The 14,903-nt window shown below is 36.7% G+C and overlaps 1 protein-coding gene across 1 annotated transcript; it reads right to left on the bottom strand.

The window, feature by feature from the left end:
* Positions 1 to 843: 843 nt before the first annotated feature.
* LOC104085942 (uncharacterized) lies at positions 844 to 5,893 on the bottom strand. Its single transcript, XM_009590063.4, has 4 exons — positions 5,294 to 5,893; positions 4,025 to 4,261; positions 3,709 to 3,926; positions 844 to 1,469 (listed from the first exon to the last, which is right to left on the bottom strand). Exons 1-4 carry the CDS (start codon positions 5,615 to 5,617, stop codon positions 1,289 to 1,291), a joined length of 960 nt encoding a protein of 319 aa, XP_009588358.1. The 5' UTR covers positions 5,618 to 5,893; the 3' UTR covers positions 844 to 1,288.
* Positions 5,894 to 14,903: the final 9,010 nt, after the last annotated feature.

Here is a 14,903-nt window from a genome sequence, read left to right on the forward strand (position 1 = left end):
CCAACATAATATGATGGAAGTTTATACGCATGAGTTCCATAACCCAGCATATTATGCTGGAACTTACCGTGTTTCAGCTAAAATAATAACTATTTTCAATGACTTTGCAAATATTGACTATTTTTCGATTATCAGTCCGAAAACTGACTAGCCCATATTATTTTGACCTAGAGTCGGAAGACCCGACCGAGCAGGCCATGATCCACAGATGAACAGATCACTCATTCAAACGTCACACACCCGCCATTAAATAATATTTTAGTAATTGAAGTTTCTGAAAATCAGAGGCAGAAAAGGAAAAAATTGAATCTAAGAAAGTAGTCTTTAAGAGTAGTGTAATTAAGTGAAATTCATTCTATATTGTACAAGAAAATACTCCATCGTCTCAAATTATCTTTCGTGTTTCTCTTTTATACAATCCTTAAAAAACATTAATTAGAAGGAAGTATTAACTATTTTATCCTTATTTATATCCTAAGATATAATTATTAAATATTTATGTGTTATATTCATCTTCAAGAACAATTACTACGTTCTAATACCATATTGGTAGTTTCACAATCAAGCAGTCAGGAACTAAGTGCAAAGGAAGACATTTTAGAATTAAAACAATTTCGTCCCTCCTTTGCTCTTTGGCTGTAGACAATATTAATTTAAGCTGTGAAAAAAAAACAACATAGTTGAAGAAGATATATACATTTGCACTAACCCTTAAGAACCAAAACTGGTTAACATATAAACCCACTGATTACCAACCCTTCTAGTCTAACTTCAAAAGCAAAGCTCCTAAATCCTATTAAGACATGTACTAGTTCATATCAGTGTATCGAATGAAGCTGCATGTACACCAAAATTTTCTTCATTATCTACAGAAAATAGCAATGTTAAATCAAGCATATGTTTGTCACTCCCAAGCATTCACTCCTTACAAGTACTCTGTCCTATTTCAGTTTTACCCATAATTGGGTTATTCAATTATGTACAATGATGGTCAACAATATGAGATAAAGCCCTGAATGAGTGATTGCTCCTTGCGTATCAGTAACGTCAGTTTCCTGGCTTTTGACTTCCTTGCATTGGTGCACAACCTGTGCCGCTATGGCACCAAAGTGCACAAAGAATTGTCTATTGGTCGTCTCCGCTATGAGGTGGTGTGCAGAAAAAATCCTATACATCGATAAAGATTCTCGATGGATGCAAATGACCTTGTTTGTCAGCAATAAAGAATCTCCAAATTCCATTCCCTTTCCTTTCTCCACCTGTCGAGACACACAAAGAAAACAGAAGCTCATTGTAGCAGTAAATCCTCATCTCTCTGCAGTTGCTTGAGCCGCCTTTTTGCATATACAGTGATCAAAACCGTCGTAGCAACAGTGAAACAAAATCCAAGAACATTAAGAATGATCTGTGGGGCTGAGAGAAAACGTTGCTCTTGCGAAGCATTTGCCAGAGTCTTTATCAGGATGCCACTGCACAGAAGGATGGTTACCATAAGTTGGAAGAAAAGGTATTCAGCAAATGGTAGTTTTTTCCAGTGAATATGAGATTATATATCGTAGTGGCGTAAAATACACAAAATAAACCCTCCTACAATTAGTAAAAGCCTATTTTGTTTTCAGTTGGCATTCTCCCCTGAAAAGTCAACCAAAAAGCTCAAAAACCATGGAACCTTCCCATCATACAACCCCCTCCCGTCTGCTCCAGCCAACCCCCCCACCCTCCACCCCACCCCAAAAAAAGAGAAGTGTAAAGAAAAGGAACCAAAAACCAAAGAATCTCAGACAAAAAGATTACTAAAACATGAAAGGCAACAAAAATAAAATTAGAAGTACGAAAATAGACAAATCTAGCAAAGAAATCCTGGAGAAGACACAAAAATCATTTGCTTTTTTTTCCTCCAAAAAACGTGTATTTATGGACTACATTACCTTTACAGAATTTCAACTAGTAGAGGCAGAACTTCCCATCATGTATTCTTCTATAGAATAGGTTAGCCAAACGATTCCCAGTCACAAGCTACTGCTTTTGTTTTCCCACTTTACGTAACTAGTTCAAATTTAACAGTCATAAGAAGAACCGTTGTTGTCAATGTGAGTCCTTATAATTAACTATGTTCTGAAGTATTTAATTAGACTTAGAAACTTTAGTTTCAGCCACGAAGAGAACAAATCTTATTATTTTTTACTATCAAATTGCAATATTCCATAATAACTTTCCATGTAAGATAATTTAATGATTTATGCGTGCCTCTGCCTGAGCATATACTTTCCTTTTTCATAGTTTATCTGTCAAAGCTCAAATATTCTCCAATATAGGTTGATTCTGCCACAGAGAAATACAACAAAAATTGCAAATTACTCTTTTTGAAACACAAAACAAAAAATGCTAGATTATTCACAGCCCTCTCTATGATATTGCATGCATAGAGTGACAATCTTCGAAGGTGTTCCCCCCCCCCCAAACCCCAACTAAAAAAATAGATGAAAAGCTTGAGCATCGTACAACATACAGTCCCCCTAATGCCGATACAAAATAGAACAAGGAAGCAGGGCACTGGTTGCAGTATGTCTAAGGTTTTTAGTTAAGCGAGGACTATCTTAGTGAAAAAGTCTATCTTAGTGAAAAAGTATGTAGCTCGCAAAGAATTTATACCTTTTTCTATCAGTTTCTTAAGCATCATCTTTTTTAAAGAAAGGTAACGATGTTATATATCTTTAGCACAAAGGCTGTGCTATGAGACATCTTTAAAGTTCTTATAGGCAAAAGTATATCCTTGTTCTTACAAGGACTACAAATTATGATATCTAACAATGACACCACATCATCTACAAAATCTTCTTTAACATCAATCATTTTGTATGTTTGACAAATGGCATAGTTTTTTGATAAAGACAAATGGCATAACTATTCATACGAAAACAAAAATTCACAAGGCCCAATAATAGGAAGAAACAGTTTTTTTCTCACAATTGAAAATTAGGGGAATTTTCAAAATCCTGCAATGGTCTTCACTTGTAGAGAGCATACTAAGTGTCTAAGTTCATAATTAAAGGCAACTATAAGCATGGCAAGAACAACGACAAAGGAAGGCGACCCAAACAACTTTCCCACCATCATTGAACAAAGCTATGCAGACACATCGAACATGGTAGGAAAAGATTACATGTCTAACACCTCAAATTGCTACTTCAGAACAGCTAAAAAATTAATCAGTTTGATTATAACATAAGAACAATTAACATTTATATCCACATGCATATAATCTTTCCACACCATGAACATATCCCAACTAAAGAAACCATTATAGGTATACAAGACTTGAAACAGATATTGGTGCAACCTAACTGAGCACCACGTTTTGCATTGTCAGAACTTACCTACATCTAAATGTGAAGTGTATAAGCTTCACATTAAGTCGGTCATCAGTCATAGAACAAGAGAACTGAGGCAAGTCAACATTCTTCTTTTAATGGGTATTAGCAGTCAGTAGAGTATCCAAATGTTCACACATATGATTCAGCGAGAAAGGTTGCTTCTATTCTTTAGAAATAGAAGTGTGGGGTGAGGAGAGGGACGGAGATATGGAGGAAGGGAAGGGAGGACCTGGCCCAAACCTAACATACATTTCAATTAAATCAGATAAATGCTGTAACAAAAATACATCCACCGAGCAACTCTGAAGAGCAAGAAAAGAAAGAGAATGCTTACGTGTAAATTGTAACAAATATTTCTGGGACCATGCCAACGAGTGTCCCCAGCAAATAAGGACCATACTTGACTCCAGTTGCCATTGCACAGTAATTATAAACTATATATGGAAAAGGGGAAATCCTGATCAATGCAACAGCTCGAGCCTGGTTAAACCAATTCCCTTCACCAGCTAGTCTCATAATAGAAGCATTCTTGGGATATCTTTCTATCCAGCTCTACAGGAGAAGAAAGAAAGAGATTATGAAATTTATTTTAAGTAAACAAAGCAAAGTGACGAAGTGCAATCAGTCTGCGAAAGTAATGAAGTACATACTTGGATTCTGTGATGGAAAAGATGACCTATGAAATAAGGAAGAGATACACCAATAGGAAGTGCTCCGATGATAAGTAGAAAACCATATCCATATCCGAATGTCATCCCAGCTACCCACATGGAGGGAGTGGAAGGTAAAATGAGGGTTGGGAAAATTGCCACAGAAGCATAAACTAGAACTGCAAGTACCGGAGTACTGAAAGTTCTTGTCTCCCAATTTAGTATGGGAATAATCTCCTGAAATAGGAAAACAACAGTCAGAAATTGATATGATCCAGAAATCATAAAACCGTTCTATACACATCAGCATTATAATAAGTGCCACCAAATCAGAGTCAGCAGAGGGAAATACCGAAATAGCATGATGAATGGAGTTAAAAGTTGATCCGTCAATGAACTAAGCCTAGTACTCTATACGCATTACGCTCTATTCAGGTCCATTTCTTTCCAATATAAATGAATGGAATTAACTGTGTGACTTCGAAAAATAACCTCAGTGAACCTTATCTCAAACTCTTCATCTAATTTAGTTAGCAGCAGTGAACTCATCACCTACAGCTATATAACAATTCTTCCACCTAAAGTACTAACTCTGGTAAGTACTCTAAATCCAACTCACTCACAAAACACCCCACACATGAGGTCAGTTTAAGTAGCTCAGACTTCGTCCATAAGCAGTTTAGTTAGAATCAGGAGCCATTAACAGAATACAAGATTAATTGGCTACAATAAATTCATTTTACCAGTTACAATCTCTATTTTTTGCTGAAGCTTCAATAAATTCACTTAACGGATGACGGTGGTGTCCAATGACGGTGGTGTCCAGGCCAGCTTGCGCCACCACGACTACTCCACCGGGTACTTGCTATTTTCCACCAGCACAGATACCGGATAACTTTGTCTATCAAGACCTAGGCAGATACAAAGAAATCAACTAATGTTTTTTGCCTCCGCTAGAATTTGAACGTGAGATCTTATGACTCTCCTCTCACTCCATTGACCACTAGGCACACCCTTGGGTGCAAATTCACTTAAATCAGCTTATGAATCATTTTATCCTCTCCCTTAAAGTAATTAATACAGATAGCACGAGTCAATGCACTTAAAGAGCAAGCAAAAATGCAACTAAAACAAAATGATCACCCTCAAATATTCACCAGAAGCTATAAAGAGTATGACCTTCTCACATGCAACAAATAATACAAACAGATACATAATTCGAATAGGCAAATATTTCCTAAAGAGAACAAAAGTTAAGCTAAAATTGACCTTATCCATGAAAAAAGGTCCGACCCATTTGAGAAAAACAACAGCCAAAACTCCAACAAAAATGAGGAGGAGCACCAGCTTAGCCCACCACCAAAGAGACCAACATCTGCTGCTGCTTTTGCCTTCATATCCAAGGCCTGATGATGATGCGCCCATGCAATTGCAACCCCCACCACCAAAGAAACCATTTTTCTCCTCCTTTTCCAATTCATCTCCACCTAATTTTACATAATTACCCTTCAGATCCTCCTCCCTCTCCAACCCCAATAACGGAGCTGGTATCACCTCCACCCCTTCCTCCTCATCCTTCCCAGCAAACGTCATTAACCACTCAATCAACAATCCAATTCTAATCAACAATCCAAAACCCAGATTGGGTTTTATTCTTTTTTCACAAAATATTTATTGGCTCCGATTCTTTGTGGGAAAAAATGTACTAAATTTTAAGCCCTAATAAAGGGGTTGGATTGGGAAGAATTAAAGTGCGTTTGCGTAAAGATATTTCTATTAGGTGTCTTCTTACGTATATGACAGACACATTACATACAATAGACAAACATCGGACGCTGATGAGTGATGATGAAGAAGAGGAAGAAGAATGGTAGATGAGAAGAGAAGAAATCAGTTATACTAATGAACAGAAAATCAAAAATTAAAATAAGGGTTTAATATATTAATGAACAAGTGAAACCCATATTTTGTTGAACTTGGTTACAAATTGCACTATGGGCAGTCCCCAAGTTAGCTTTCGGCCGTTCTTTTGATGAAATGACAGAAGTATCCTTCTAACTTCTTTATTTTTTATTTTTGTTATTGTCATTAGTATGAAAATACTACTCTGCTTGATTTATGGTTCACGTGAGTTCTAACCCTACGTTAAATACATAAATGGGCACTCGTTTAGTTATCGATACTTTAATGATTTATAAATATTTTTGAGTTTAACTTTTATGCCATAATCTAATATAAATTATTTACATAAGAATTGAACGAAATAAAGAGTAAAACTTTATTATATACGGTGTTTGAACTCTAGTTGATTCAACTCAAGCTTTTAGCTTTTATTTGACTCCGCTCAAAAACAAATTTGCTTGAATTGTTGGGTTGTAAATTGAGTTGTTAGGGCTAGGGGTGTACATGGATCAGGTTGGTTAGGTTTTTATCAAAATCAAATCAAACCAACTATATCGGTTTGGATTAGTTTGGTTTGTCGAATTTTTTAGGTTTTTCGAATTATTTTTTTACATGAATATATATTATTTCAATCTTACTTTGTTAAATTGTTTATAAGTAAATATATATTTAGTAAAAATTGACAAACATATGATCTATTAACATATTCTTACGAGAGAATTTTCTTAGTTACATATGATAGTTACTTTTTAGTCGTTTGACAATAATTTTTCGTTGATGTACACTTTCAAGGTTAACTGAATTTTAAAATTAAATATAAAAATCAATATGATGCCTATATAATGATAAGTTTTATTTAATTTTAAATTATCGAAATACCACTTCAAATTTGAAAAAAGATATAAGAATTTAATAGATCTTAACATATGGATAGGAAAGAACAAAGAGATTGACGCATTTCACTAATACTTGATAAAAAAAGTAATCATACAATCCATTATTTAAAGTTAATAAAAATAGACCACTTCATATTTAACTAAAAATTACATCCCATAAGAGAATCGTAAATATTTCTAGACATATTTTAAAGAAAATTCTATGAGAAGTCTTAAAAGTATATATAAAAATTATATATTTATATATCGGTTTGGTTCGGATTATTTTACTCAATACCCAACGAAATCAAATCAAACCTAATCGATTTTTTTAATCGGGTTGGTGCGATTTTTCGGTTCGGTTTGTACACCCTAGTTAGGGCCATAGAGTTCCAATTTGCTCATAAGTTGGGCATTTTGACGGTCTTTTCTTGGGTGAAATTCAAAAATAGCCAGATTACAAGTGGTAATTGAAAAATAGTCATAGTTTCAAAAGTAATAAAAAATTAGTCACTTTTCATGTAAAGATAAATCTGAACGAAAACATTGTTCAAATATGGAAAATATTCCAGCATAATATACTGGAGTTCGAATTTTTTACATGTGGAATTCCAGCATAATATACTGGAGTTCCAGTATATTATGCTGGAACTCCAGTATATTATGATGGAGTTCCAATATAAATACACTGGAACTCCATCATAATATACTGGAGTTCCAGCATAATATACTGGTCTAGCATAATACGCTGGAAGTTCATACACAGGTGCTCCAATCTTCAGTATATTATGCTGGAACTTTTCGTGTTGCAACAAAAATAGTAGCTATTTTTCAATTAACAGTCCAAAAACTGGCTAGATCGTGCTATTTTTACTCTTTTCTTCCACGAATCTTTTTAACATAATATCAGAACAATTAACCCAATAGTCTCCCATCAATCACTTAAATTAAGAATAGTCAGTGAAGGTATAATATATATATATATATATATATATATATATATATATATATATAATTGTATATAATCATTGTATAATTTATGTATATGACTAGAAAAAGTAAACAATGAATATGATCGGCTATTTGTGTAAATATCCCTTACATTTGTTTTATTGATCATTTAAAAAATAATTATAAGTAACTTTATCTAATAAACAAACCTCAATAACAATGTATTACTTTTAGGAAACATGCAAGAGAAGTAAAAGATTCATGAAGCAGTAGCCATACATAAATGATAAATGATAAATGATTAGTTTTATTAGTTTCAAAGAAAACCTAAACAAAAATGTACTTAGATGGGAATTTATTCACGAAATAGAAATCAACAAGTACAAAAAGTGTAACAAAGAACTCGAGCATAACAAAAAGGTACAACTTGAATTCTACTATTCCGAAATCCTAATATGAGAAAAGATGAATACAAGTACGAAAAGCGTAAACTATACGAGGAAAAAACTTGTAGCTGAATGTTAGTACAATTATTATTTATGTGCGGAGGTTAGTATTTGGAGTCCCCGTGTGATAAGAAAGTGTCGCTGATACTCAAAAGTAAATTTTATAGGGCGGTGATTAGACCGGTCATAGTGTATATGGTTGAGTATTGGCCAGTTAAGAAATCACATATTCAGAAAATAAAAATAGCATAAAAGAGGAGTGGAGGTAGATGTGCATGCACACTAGAATTGATAAGATTAGGAATGATGTTATTCGGAAGAAGATGGGCGTGACTCCCATTGATGACAACATGCGAGAAACGAGACTCAGATAATTCGGACACGTACTGAGGAGAAGCCCAAGTGCCTCGGTAAGAAAGTGTGAACGGCTAGCTTTGGAAGGCGCTGAGAAGAGGTAGAGGGCGGCCTAAGAAATATTGGGAGAGATGATCAGGCACGACATGGCATGACTTCAGATTTCCGATGACATGACCTTTGATAGGAAGTTGTGAAGGTCGAGTATCAGGGTTGTAGGTTATGAGATAGTTGAGCTTATGTCTACTTCATACCAATGTGAGGCTAGTTTGATAAGATTTTTGTCTTAAGCTGCTAGTGGTTAATGTTGTGTTCTCGCTACTCTTTCGTTTTTCATAATGTCGCGTCTATTTACTGGTTATATTTTTGTTTTTCATCTATTTTCTTGTTTGTATGATGTTGTTATTATTCCTATAGTTTCTGTTGATGGTACTGATATATTGTCTCTTTTCGTCTTGAGCCGAGAGTCTTTTAGAAACAACCTCTCTACCTCCTCTGGGTAGAGGTAAGGTCTGGTAGAGGTAAGGTATGCGTATGCACTATCCTCTCCGGATCTCGTTAGTGAAATTTTGATGGGTTGTTATTATTGTTTCTTTGGTAATCTAGTACCATTACTTTGTAATTGTTTGTTTATAGCTGTATAATAAGCAGTAATTTGCAACACCTTTATTCTGTTGTCATATCAACTGCTCAAGTTATTGTTAATTTGTAAATAAAATAAAAAAAACTTTATTAAATCTAACTTTTAGCTTCGAACATTCCGTCCTTCTTACAATTGTCGACATTTCAGTTTCCATGAATTTCTTTATCTACTAAAAATAGTAGAAATTCCTGTAGTGCCTACTTATTTGATATTTCATGTCTAATCTATAAACGGAAAATACAAATGAGAACTAAGGTAATCCAATTTAATAACCGGAGAGAATGTTCAAGTCAATTTCGAATATCTTCCACCTTTTAGCATTTTTGTTTTTGGTGAGAGGGGAACCGTAACCGTTACAATGTCTGTCACAGTCTTTGCCCTTCGGGTGAGCACTCTGTGGTGAGCACTTTGTGCGCACTGGGTAAATCTCTCCATGTATAATAGCATGCAAACCACACAAGGATGTAAACTGCACTAGGCAATCATGTGCGACAGCTCAACCCAAAAGATATTGATGAAGGAATTAATACCAGGTCATCCGTATGAATAACCGTCCTTCAAACCAACCGAACAACCCGAAAGGTTCCTTTTAGCATATTTTATAACGGTAAATAAGAATAAAAGGTTTGTTATACGATTTATGAAGTACTAAATCTTGTAATCATTCACGTAAAAACCCATCTATCTGTTTCAATATTACGAAGTCACAATCTAAAGTCTAAACTTTGAATAAAAAGTATCACTAATATCTTAACTATAAACTTAATTACTAAAAAGTCACAATCTAAACTCTAATACATGAAGTCAAATCCCAATAATTTTGTCACCACAGCTACTGAATGGGACTTCCTTTTCCTAGTGTTAATAGTCGAAGGGGCAAGATAGTCATACAATTAACTTTTTGACTTTTGTTTCCTAAAATATCATTTATTGGTGGTCCCTACCAAATAGGTAATATGCCAAAGCTCAAAGTATAATAATCCTATAATGTGCCCCTATCGGCGTCGTATATTAGCTAATACCGACACGTATGACGCAACTAATGCCGCGTATCGGTGGCGTCGGACACGTGGCATAACGTAGTTCATTTATGCGTGCCAGTGAGGATACAAGTGTGCTTAACGGGAAGTTTGATTTTTGGGCTATATGTTGGGCCCATCGGGCTTTTAGAAAAGACTTGTGTTTTTTCTTTTCTGTCGTGACTTCACCGCTACGACTGGAATTTCGTGCAGAGTTCCTATTTTGGGAACAGAACAGAAAAGGAAAAGATATACTGGAAATTGTGCCCTTATTTTGTACTCTATCTAGCTTAGAAGTTGACACGTTGGAGGAAAATGAATTATGGGTCAGAGTGACAGAAAAGCATACGGGTTTAACAAAGAAGGAATGATTATGAGAAAATGGAGTTGATAATTATAATTACCGATAAATGAATTATTGATGCTTAACATAAAATGGGAATGGATTATTGACGTGAATTATGCCAAGTAGAAATTATTTTGAGAATGGAACAAGAATAATCTAGCAACAACAGACACACTTGACATTATTTTGCAAAAGGAGAATAATGACAACAAAAAGAGTTGGTAGTTGTACTTGTTTCCTTTATCTTTTTGTGCTTTTCTCTCTTTATCTATGTTTAACTCAAAAACTAACCTTAAAATAAATAGTTAAAGTTATATAATAAGGTCACTCGTATATAAATTTATTCAAAGTGCTTTTATATAACTTAAGGAATAACAATGGAAACTAAAGCTGAATTGACGAGCTAAATAGATAAATATTTATTAGATATCAGCCTTTGAGGGGACTACACTATAATTCTTCAGGAATATAATCTGAATAATAACTTGTAAGGTATTTGTGAGTGTCTGTTACAAGTTCATGAAGTAAAGTATTTACAACCTATGTGGGACATGACCCTTTCGAGTTTCAAGCCCCTGCGTTGTGTACATGGTTAACTGGTGGCGAGATCCTTGTTGGTCATAACGGTTTATCCGTAAATCGATACAGTTGAATTTATTGCGTAGTTTATAGACAAGCGAATCGATTTGATTCCAAAATGATAAATAAATTAAATAAAATGCAAGACTTAGCATTGAAATCGAGATGAAATAGTAGACAACTTGGTTTAGGGGAACAAGACTTCTGAAGGCAGCGATAAGAGAAAATAAAGTAATATTCAGCTTGGAATAATGTGTAGCATAAATTTTTCAGAAATTTTGTGTGTTACAAAGGCGGTTGAAATCACTATTTTTAGCTAAACCTAGGGAATAAGGTCCTAGGATCAAGCCTCTCTTAAATGACAATAATGAGGGCCATTGATGAATATGCAACGACAAGCTATGAATGACAAAATCTCTGTAATGGATGTGTATTTAATGCTGAGGAATATTCTTCATTGAATGTCATCGGGTGGCATATATTTGTTTCCCCTCGTTGATAATGTTCCAGTTTCACGTGTCATTCTGTCATTCGAGTATTTAATGTGAACCGATTTTATCCTATACAAATAGTCCCCCAACTTTTCGGTGGCACATTTTTGTATCACCGGGAAGTTAGTGAAGATTCCTTTCTTGGTGGAATTTTTTTTGAACCCTTCTGAAAAGTTTTGACGCTTGATTAGACGCACGCCTCTTCGCATTTAATACCCCAAACATATGTTGCTCCATGATTTAGTAATATTTTCACCAGTTCTCGAGGTAAACATGGCCACGATTTTAGCCGTCTATTCCTTTACTTATACGCTTCATCTTCTTTTACACTTAATAGTATTACAAACTCTCTCAACTTCTTTTGCATTCAACTCTTTCGTGCTTTCGCTCTTCTTTAATCTTGTGCATCAAAGAACTCTTACTACCTTCTGTTGATCATGGCTTCTTTCACTAACTCTTCCAAGAACTCCGGTTTTCTCTTTGCTAGGGATCCGAAGGAGAACAAAAACAAAGAAATTAACGTTGATGTTGACCCCCCTACGGTAAACACCATTATCCCCAAATGACTCAACACAGCCAAGGACTTCGAAGTGAAGTTTCTTTCTTCAAGTTCTCGCACTTGGGTTGTTGGCATATACCCTTTATCCATCCTCTCTTCCAGCATTCCTGCTGTGAATGAGGATTGTGATTGTCATGATCTGAACATTATTGCTCCCGAACTGGTGAAGCGAGTAACCTTCTCTAAGAAGGGCTTCATGTACGTCTATACGTACTCATTCACTTTGGATGCGTTTTCTTTGAGCGGGGGACTAGACCCCGTGATTTTGGAGTTGTGCCAACGATACCAAGCCTGTTTGGCACAAGTGGGCCCTTCAGTATGGCGAATGGTGGCTTGTATGTGGCGGTTGTGCCAGGAAATGCAGGAGGAGTTCACCTTGGCTCATATGATGAATCTTTACTCGCAAAAGATTTTCCGTGGGGGAGTAATAAATTTTAGCAAACGTGGCCACCATGATTTTCTCACCACCATGGATGACGACAACGACCGTGGATGGATGAAGTGGTTTATCGTTGTTTCCACCAGGGATATCATCCCAACCACAACTCCATTTTTTCCTGAGTCCTAGACTCATACATGTAAGTTCAATGTGTGCCTTTTTTTTGAAAAGAAGGTTGTTTCATGTCATTGGTTATCTTTTTTCTCTTATTATTTCAGCAACTCAGTGGACTCCACCAAGGGTTGAAGGCCTAAAATAGTGGGTTCAGAAGATTCTGGACATCATCACGCTTGAAACCCGCTGGTGGAAATAGCTGGACCCCAAATACTGATGGAAGGCCAAGAATCATAGTAAGTTGACTGATTCTACCCTCATTTCATTTTTGTGCATACAAAAATTGGTTAACCTCTCTTTTTATTGAATTCAGGTCTCCCGCAGGGCTCGATTACCATCCATAAGGAGGGTATTTTGGTTGATCTCGTAAAGGCTACGAGGTTGCTGAAGGAGGTTCTCACCCCGAACAAGTGCCATCGGATCTGCTTCCGATGCAAGCACTTGCTCTCAGGGTCCCGGACCAGAGAACAAGCAACCAAAAAGACGATGTTCTTCCTCGGCCGAGGGCAAGAATAAAAAGGTGAAGAAAGCCGCGCCCGGGTCAGCTGCAGCCACTGTAGTGATTAACGATGATGGGGAAGCCAGTGATGAAGGAGCTTTCCTACAAAAAGAGATAACGACCTTCATCAGCTCAACATAATGCTCAATCTGAAGAGCTTATAAACCTAACCGGTGATGATGCCCAAGCGCTATGGGAGAGTTTGACTTGGTAGAGAATGTTAATTCTCCCTTTCCAGTCCCAGTTGCTGCTCTCAGTACTATGAGGCTGAGTACCGGGCCTCTTTTGTCTTCGGTTGGTGAGCAACCAATAACCAGCACCGCCTCCGCCGCAACTGTTTCTCATCCCACAACACCATCAGCTTCATCTCCTTCCATGTCGGTCATACCTTCATCACCCACATCGGCTGCAGACACCCAAGAGGAGGATGTCCCTCCTCCCAGTCCCCAGACCATGGGAATTTGGGGCACAACTATTGTCCCCCTTCTATAGCTCCCCAAGGGAGGTGGAGTATCTCCCTTTCAGTATCTATTGAGTGACATTTGCTGTCCCGACCGGTGGAACTTGCCAATTACCTGAATTCACTGGCTTCAGAGAAAGATAAGAAGAAAATACACTCTCTTTTGGGGGAGTGTATGATAAATAATGGCATGCACAAGCAGCAGTTGTAACATACTTATCCTCTTTCTCCTTGTTTCTTCTTGATTTGCTTTGATAGAGTTTCTAATTTGGGTTTTTGCTTCGCAGGCAAACTTCCTTGCTTCTGAGGGCCTTAAGAAGTTGATCCTCGATAAATAAAAGCTTAAATCCGAGCGGGATCAATTGTTGGCCGAGAGGGACCACATTGATGATCGCCTCCCGGTGGTGGAAGCAAAAGCTGCTGAAGCTGGTGAGTTAGGGGCTCGGCTGCAACAAAGTGAGCAGGAAATGATAACCCTCAGCCAAGAAGCCTCTCAGTTAAATGTAAAGTTTCAAGAAGCCAAGGCTAAATGATCTTAGGTTTAAAATGTTGTGCTTGTTGCTACCAAGCGCGAGGCTGCCTCCATTGAACGAGTGAATAACTTAAAGGCAGCCTTGAATTCCAAGACTGCAGAGGTTGTTGCTACTGAAGAGAAACGTGCCCAGATGGAGGATAGGTATAAGAGGATCATGAAGCATAATAAGGTTTATATAACCAATATCCGTGATCTTGATCTTAGCCTTAGTGCAACAAGATCCGAACAGAATGGCCTTTTGACTGAGGTTGATCGACTTAAATTAGAACTCAAGCGTCTAGCGGATTCCCTCATCATTAAGAAAACATATTCTATGTATAGCATGAGGAGAAAAACCTTGGAAGAGGCCAAAACGAATGTCATTGATATTGACGATGAAATCGCTAAGGCTCAAGAATTGGAGTCAACCGCTCGAAGACGCCTTCCGGTTCAGCCTGATGCAACCGACTCTTCTGGCTCTGGTTCCGAGTTTCCAGGAACCGATGAGGAAATTGAAGAAAATAATGATAATGACCAAGATCTCGAGCCGGTGGTAGATCCGCCTACTTCTCCTGAGGGCGCCGATGCTTCTCTTTCCCCGAGTTCTGTGGCGATATAGTTTAGTTTTTTGCTCTCTTTTCCTTTGTTGTTTTCTTTTCGTATTTTTGTACTTGTGATGCTTACCACG

The sequence above is a fragment of the Nicotiana tomentosiformis genome, chromosome 8 (genome assembly GCF_000390325.3).
Source record: "Nicotiana tomentosiformis chromosome 8, ASM39032v3, whole genome shotgun sequence".
Taxonomy (NCBI): domain Eukaryota; kingdom Viridiplantae; phylum Streptophyta; class Magnoliopsida; order Solanales; family Solanaceae; genus Nicotiana; species Nicotiana tomentosiformis.

Coding starts and splice junctions, on each gene's coding strand:
- LOC104085942 (XM_009590063.4), bottom strand. CDS start 5,617: ATGACGTTTGCTGGGAAGGATGAGGAGGAAGGGGTGGAGGTGATACCA. Junction 4,262..5,293: donor GACCTTTTTTCATGGATAAG/GTCAATTTTAGC, acceptor TTCCTATTTCAG/GAGATTATTCCCATACTAAA. Junction 1,470..3,708: donor ATATTTGTTACAATTTACAC/GTAAGCATTCTC, acceptor CCTTCTGTGCAG/TGGCATCCTGATAAAGACTC.